The sequence below is a fragment of the Vicia villosa genome, unplaced genomic scaffold (genome assembly GCF_029867415.1).
Source record: "Vicia villosa cultivar HV-30 ecotype Madison, WI unplaced genomic scaffold, Vvil1.0 ctg.000227F_1_1, whole genome shotgun sequence".
Taxonomy (NCBI): domain Eukaryota; kingdom Viridiplantae; phylum Streptophyta; class Magnoliopsida; order Fabales; family Fabaceae; genus Vicia; species Vicia villosa.
In genome coordinates, this window is record NW_026705085.1 from 286,587 (window position 1) to 294,465 (window position 7,879).

At 44.2% G+C, this 7,879-nt stretch overlaps 1 protein-coding gene across 1 annotated transcript; it reads left to right on the top strand.

Annotated features, from left to right (window-relative positions):
* Positions 1-1,872: 1,872 nt before the first annotated feature.
* Positions 1,873-2,689, top strand: LOC131625598 (uncharacterized). The gene is made up of 2 exons (XM_058896444.1): positions 1,873-2,169; positions 2,288-2,689. Exons 1-2 carry the CDS (start codon positions 1,873-1,875, stop codon positions 2,687-2,689), a joined length of 699 nt encoding a protein of 232 aa, XP_058752427.1.
* The last annotated feature ends 5,190 nt before the right edge of the window (positions 2,690-7,879 follow it).

Consider the following 7,879-nt stretch of genomic DNA (forward strand, 5'->3'; position numbering starts at 1 on the left):
ATAAAATCAGGATATTTATGAAATAAAATCCAAGATTATATAAAACACCAAATTTTTAGACAGAGGTCTGTTGTCTCCTCCTTGAAAAAAGATGCAGGCAAATTTTGGGGTATAACACAGTCCTTTCGATCTCAGGATCAAAAAGAAGTTGATCGCTGGAAACTTTGCTGCGCATACACTAAATCTGCAAAACTAACAAACACATGAAACAACCAGATTAATGGATATAACTCAAAATAAAAACTATTGCAATGCGTGCAATATTGACACAGTCCCCGCAACGGCACCAATTTGTTGAAAGTATTTTAGGGTAAATATTTTCTAATATATCGTATCCACAGAGACTGAGTAATATTGCTGCCGTTCTATAGTTACTTTATAATGAGTCATGAAAAGTATTGGTTTGATTATGTGATCTCAAATTGCAATTAATAAAATAAGATTTAAATGAATAAAAGCTTAAAGATTGAATAACAATGGTGAATGAATATGTTGAGTTCTAGGGTTCATCAACCTATTCATATACAATAATCAATTAATCCACATGTGAACATTATCTAAGTTATTATCTTCATTCATCCTCAAAACTGATATTATGTCTAATGATCAATCTAGAACCACCTCTACCGGTATGATATTCGATCTCTCAGAATAACTATAAAGATAAAGGGAATGAATAACAATGATTTATGAAAACTTCTTCAAAACCTCATCTCTGAGTATTAATCAACAAGTCAATGTAAAAACCTAGGGCAAAAGTATAAACCTTATCTCTCGATTGATAGTTCAACAATGATATAAAATACAAGAAAGGTTTTTCATTGATAATAAAGCTTAAACAATTGTTCACAGGAATTAATCAAAGTAATTGCATCTTCATAGGTTAACTACTACCTTAAACTCAACACAATGGGGTTTAGCTCTCCGTAGCCATGAAGAACACACAAGATTTCATGGAAGGATTCATCTTCATCAAGGGAATGTCTTCAATTGATGTTGAATTCTCCGTCGGAAGTTGTCTTCTGCTCTAGAATAGGATTACTCTTTGAATTTCGCTCACCAAAGATCTCTCTCTTATGAGGATTAGGGCTTCTATTTATAACAATTTGTCCTTGTAACGCAGCTGTCGCAGCTCGGCACGTACTGGCGCGGCGCGAACCCAAGTCAGAGGGTTTGGCGCGTCTCGCCCACGATTGGCGCGGCTCGACCTTTTGTCATTTCTCTTCTTCAGAGCCTCCACGCCTGCGTGTTTCTTCGTCTTTGCTTCTTAACTTCAATATCTGCACAAATAACACCCAAAGTGACGCAAGTTGTTCTACAATTAGCATCGAACCTCTCAAGTTCAATTCTAACTATAAAATTCTTAAAAAGCACAAGATATGTTCACTTCTAGCTCAAAAGGTAGTTAATTTGACAAATGAAAACACTACTAATTCACTCCTAACACATGGCTGCCATCCTCGACTGATTAGCCAGCAGAACAAACGGATCGGGGCATTGGAATAGAAACACCGCGCCAAGATGCCTCCTCACAAAAAACCACACCCCGAGCAGGATACGTTGGCATCCAAGAAACGTCATCATTCTCCTCCTCGGAGAGATCATCCTTCTTATGTTGCCAAGAAGAGCAAAGAAGATCACCGCTCTCGTCGGTGCACACCGTCTCCCCAGTCGAAGGGACGTTCACGATCACCTTCCCCTAGGCCTACAGATCACCGTCGACACCATAGCCGGAGTTACAGCCCTTCACCATCTCCCATCCGGAGCAACTAAGAGGAAGAACGTCGGGGCCCCCTTTCCCGAGCGATATTGGAAACTCCCCTGCCCATAGGGTTGGAAAAGCCTCCCCCTCTGGGCACATATGATGGCACGATGGATCCAAACGAACACATCGAGAACATCGATGCCCTCCTCGATTATAGAGGAGTCCCCAGTGCGATAAAATGTTGGCTATTTCAGACCACATTGCGCAAAGGCGCGATGACATGGTACAAAAGTCTCCCGGATGAGTCTATTAAGTCCTGGAAGGGTCTCGGCAGACTATTTTCTAGGCATTTCACGGCCTTTCGCAGACATCCCAAGTCCGAAGCCTCTCTGGAGGCCATCATCCAAGGAAAATACGAGCCTTTCAGAGCATATATTGAAAGATTTGACAAGGAGGCTGTTCAAGTATCAACCAAGACCGACATGAAGAAGTATCTCCTGTTTCGATTTTGTCAAAGCCGTGGGCATAGAGACGCCCGCTACGCTAGATGCTTTTTTACTCAAGGCACAAGCATTTATCCAGTACGAAGAGAAAGAGGCCGCCCACGCGGCCCGGGATTCCCGACATGAGGAGAATACTAAGAGCACCCGACAAGAAGAAGGTTCTCGCAAGGGAACAGATAAAAAGAAAGAAGACAAGACTCGAGATGCCAGAGACTACAAAGGGCCATTCGGGAAATTCCGAGATTACACAACCCTAAACGCATCTCAGGAATGCATCTTGACCAAATGCGCAAATGCCGAGTTTCAAACAGGCAGGGCCCGTTTCCCGAAACAACTTCCTGCTCAGCCAAACGTGGATAAGTTAAAATATTGTCGTTTCCACAAAGGCCATGGGCATAATACCGAGGATTACATCCATTTGAAAGATGCAATCGAAATACTTATCAGGGAGGGGAACCTCAAACAATACGCTAAAAACTAAGAGACGCCCCATGAAACAAAGACGGTAGCCGAGGAAAAACACCCCGCTAAGGATACAGCTGCCCTACAGGTTGCTATGAGCGTCACCCGGCCAGAAGACTTCTACATTGCCGATTGGGCCAGCACCCCTACGTTCCTCTCCTCCCATAGCCCATGGGAATCATTTCCGTCCACAGTGGTCATATTTGGAGGAGGTTTCAACAAACTCACAGTGGACTCGATAAAACGCAAATTCGAAGAGCTTATATTGGCCAACTCGGGCAAGACAGCTGCGCTCGACCTCACCAAAGGGAGTTCTGCACCCATTGCATTTTACAAAAAAGAGATACCCAGTGGTGCCCTCAATTCCTTTTTTCCACTACTCATTCGTGCCAGGATGGCCAACTTCGACGTCTGACGCATCCTGGTCGATCAGGGCAGTTCCGTCAAAATCATGTATTCCCCACTATTCACCACTATACAATTGGATGAGAGCCATCTCACCCCGTATGTAGGATCAAACTTACAAGGGTTCAACGAAACTTTTACTAAACCATGGGGTTTCGTAGAGCTGATTGTGTCGTTCGGAGAAGCTGAAACGGCTAGGGCCATAAAGGTCCAGTTCCTGGTCATCGATTGTCTGTCCATTTACCAATGCATCTTCGGACGGCCAATCTTGGTCGAACTAATAGTTGTGCCCTCCACCGTCCACCTCAAGATGAAATACTACACGGCCAAAGGACAAGTCGCCACTTTACATGGAGACATCGAAGCAGCTCGGAGGTGTTTTGAGGCATCCGCCAAAGGCCTCAACTCCATCAAAGTTGCTCCTCGGCAGGAGGCAAAGCTATCATTTCCCACCAGCTCTGAGGTTTCCAATCCACTTCCACGCATAGACATCGTCGATCTGGACAGCCAATTTTGCAGGGAAGTCGAGGAGAGAGTGGAAGCAAAGAAATCCTCGACAAACAAGACTGACGACCCACTGCGTCCTATCCCAGATGGTGACTTTGAGCTCGTACCACTTAGAGGACCCACGCAAAGGGGTCAAGATCGGAACCGACCTACCCGACTTGGCCAGAAAGCAGCTAAAGGCATGCTTACGAGAGAATGTCGACCTATTCTCTTGGAGTGCCGCAGAGATGCCCGGCCTCGACCCCGAGATCGCCTGCCACCACTTGAAAATTGCCCCAGCATGCAAGGCTGTTGCCTAGAGAAGGAGAAAGCAGTCCCCTGAGAAAATGGCCATGGTCGAATTAACTATTAAAGAACTCTTAGAGGCAAATTTTATTTCGGAACCCAAGTATACTACTTGGCTGTCCAATGTTGTACTGGTCAAAAAGAATAATGGAAAATGGCGCATGTGCATTGACTACACCGATCTTAATAAGGCTTGCCCTAAAGATGTATACCCTCTCCCAAGCATAGATAAACAAGTAATAACTCCGTCGGTTTTAAATTACTATTGTTTATGAACGTGTATTTAGGATACAATCAAATCCCTATGGCTAAAGCTGACAAAAAATAAACAGCTTTCATGACAGACTCGGGCAACTATTACTACAATATAATACCCTTTGGTATGAAAAACGCTGGAGCAACCTACCAACGAATGATGAATAAAGTATTTCGTGGAGAAATTGGAGACATGCTCGAAGTGTACATGAACGACATGATCGTTAAATCCCAAGAGGAAACCGATCACGGGCTACACCTTAAAAAGGTCTTTGAGCAAGCCAGAAAATGCAAAGTGAGATTTAACCCCGAAAAATGCACGTTCGGCGTCCGAGCAGGAAAATTCCTCAATTTCTATCTGATCGAACAGGGAATCAAAGCCAATCCTGACAAATGCAGGGCTTTTTCTGAGTTCCCTACACCATACTCAGAAATTCATCCAATTGTTGAACGAAATGCTCAAGTCATTACCCCGATTTTTAGCCAAATCGGCCCAGCATGCTCTCCCTCTATTCAAACTTTTGCGAAAAGAGGCCACGTTCCAGTGAAAGTATGAGTGTGAACAAGCCCTCATCTACCTCAAACAAGCCCTATCACGACCACATGTCCTGTCCCAACCAGACACCGGTGAAATCTTATACTTATACCTAGCCGTAGCAGCAAAGGCCGTCAGCGCGACCCTCATTCGAGAAACCCAAAAGGGGCAGAAGCCTATATACTTCACTAGAAAGGCACTTCAGAGCCCCGAGCTCAAGTACCAACAGATAGAGAAGGTTGCGCAAGCGCTGATCAACACAACAAGAAGGCTAAGACATTACTTCTTGGCACATACCATCATAGTACGGACTGAACAACCCATAAAACAATTGCTCGGGCTTCCAAATATGGTCGTACGAATGCTCCGTTGGTTGCTAGAATTTTCTAAATTCGATATAAGGTATGAAGGAAGAAAAGCACTGAAGGAACAAGCCCTGGCAGACTTTGTGGCCGAAATGACTTTCACCGAGTCATCAACGAGCAATGCCCGGAAATGGGTCATCTACATGGACAGAGCATCTAGTTCAACAGGTAATGGCGCGGGCATAATCCTAGAAATTGGATAGGGGACACTGATAGAGGTGTCTATTTCCCTATCCTTCCCCACTTCAAATAACCAAGCAAAATACGAGGCTCTCCTTGCCGGTTTACAACTAGCCGAGGATATCGCCGCGGAGGAGATGGAAATGTTTACAGACTCTTAACTGGTTGCATCCCAAGTATCTGGGGAGTACCAGGTCAAAAACTATAACCTCATAGAATATTTGGTCCTGGTCCGAGAAAGGATAGTCCGTTTCAGGTCGGCCAAAGTAAGACACGTCCCCCAGGAGCATAATACCCGAGCAGACGTTGAATCAAAACTAGCTAGCACCAAGAAGAAAGGCGAAAACAAATATGTTATCTAGAAAGTCTTACCCCGACCGAGCATCAAGGAACCGACCATAGTCTTGGACGTAAACGCAATCAGGGACACCATTTATTAGGTGACCCCGGTATACAACTACTTAGCTGACAAACTTTTTTCAGACGACCCCAAGGAAGCCGCCATCATCAGAAGAAGAGCCTGCTATTACGTACTAGTCGTAGGCCAGGTGTATCAAAGGAGTTTCTCTATCCCCATCCTCAAATGTATAAAGGAAACTAAAATTCCTCACGTCCTGCGAGAAATACATGAGGGGATAAACGCCAACACCTGGGAGAAAGATCACTCGCTCGAAAAGCTTTACGAGTAGGGTATTATTGGCCCACCATGCAACAAGATTCTAAAGAACACGTAAAGAAATGTGATAAATGCCAATCTTTCAGGGATATGCATCTTGCTCCACCGAACGAACTCAAATCTCTATCATCGCCTTGGCCGTTTTCTTGATGGGGTATGGACCTCCTCGGTCCCTTCGTCACTGGTTCTAATCAAAACAAGTACCTGATAGTGGCCGTCGATTACTTCATCAAGTGAATCGAAGCGGAAGCACTAGCCAAAATAATTGCACAAAAAGTGCTCCGTTTCTACAAAAGAAACATACTTGCCCGGTTTGGTGTGCCTTTAGCTATCGTCACCGTTAACGGAACCCAGTTTACTGATAGAAACTTCCAAGAGTTTTTCACAAGGCTGGGGACGATACAACACTTTGCTTTCTTCAAACATCCCCAGACTAACGGCCAAGCAGAGGCTGCAAATAGAGTAATCTTAAGAGGTCTCAAAAGGAGACCCGACGAAATCAAAAAGAGGTGGGTCGAAGAGCTACATAGTGTCCTCTAGGCCTACTGAACCACGCCCCATTCAACCACCAGAGAAACTCTTTTCCGCTTAACATACTGAACCAATGTCGTGATACCTATTGAGATATACGAGTCAACTAGGTGGACAGAGGAACCTTTGGACGAGGAAATGAATGGCGAAGCCGTCAGAGTAGAGTTTCATATGGTCGAAAAAGTCCGGACAGGCGTTGCCCTCCACGAAGCATCACTCAAACAGAAGATAGCTTTAAGGTATGACATGAACGTCATTAAACGAGAGTTCGAGGTAGGCAGTTTGGTACTAAAAAGAAATCACAAAGATTCTCGAGAAGGAAAACTGGCCGCGAACTGGGAAGACCCCTATCGCGTCCGAGCAAAGACGGAAAATGGGGCATATTACTTAGAAAATTTACAGGGATAAGAGCTTGCTCGACCATGGAATGCTGAAAAGCTAAAGCAATATTACAGTTAGAACCGAACACACCCTTACGAGGAAGCGTCCACAGTCACCGGTGCAGCCTGGGTACGAGATTAGCATCTCTTATTGACACAAAAAGACAAGAGTCTACTCTTTTAATCGAGCAGACACTTGATCCTTCGGGGGACACTTAAACCGTGCATCCCCCGTCGTAATCGTACCATGATGGTAGAACACCCTGCTCGCGAAGGGACCGTTCACGCCGTGAGATTCAGACCCCAAAATAACGGAGTTTGAGATTCACTCCATCCAGGCACACGACCCCGGAAAATTGACCAAGTTCCCCACACTTGACGATAATATAGCCCATCGAGCAAAATCCCTGTCCTAAAAAGCTACGAGCAAAAACCAAGCTTAGTAATACAAGCCAACACAAGCGAAAACATACATATATAACAATAGTCATGCACGCATATCAAAAGAGCATAAACTTAAACAAATAAAAAGGCCCAAGGCCCGAGGATTGTGCCCGTCACTAGACTATCAAGTCCATGACGGTAAATATCTAGTACACCATTAAAGGGGTGTAACACGGTGGGAGAACCGACTTTTTTGAGTTTTGTTTTTGCAAAACATGTTGCTGTTAGCAAGAGTCTCCATCAACTTTTATTTTATCTAATTTTATTAGGAAAGACATAAAAGAACAGTAAAGACCTTTTTAAAGATTGTTGGGTTTGGGGGGGGCGGGGTAATTATATAAGGGGAAGGTGTCAACACCCCTTGTATCCATGGGCTCTTAATTTTCTTGCTCACTTTATAAGAAAACTTGTTTTTAGTGTGTATGTGATTTGAAAATAATTTTGTAAAGTGCTAATTGTAGCGGTAAAAATGTGACTCGACGCGTTTCCACGCATTCGAAGTACAACAGAGTCGCCACCGAACTTTATTTATTCCAAAAGGAAAGGGAAAATATCGATAAAACCCACGAATTAAGAAAAGAAAGGATAAGACGGTCATCGCAACCAAATTTGGGTTCGGGAGTCGGTTAAGCAAGGGGAAGGTATC

What these genes read in the sequence shown, in the direction of transcription:
- LOC131625598 (XM_058896444.1), top strand. Translation starts at nt 1,873, where the DNA reads ATGGATCCAAACGAACACATCGAGAACATCGATGCCCTCCTCGATTAT. An exon ending in TTGACAAGGAGGCTGTTCAA is followed by an intron (nt 2,170 to 2,287) that starts GTATCAACCAAG and finishes GCATTTATCCAG; the next exon opens with TACGAAGAGAAAGAGGCCGC.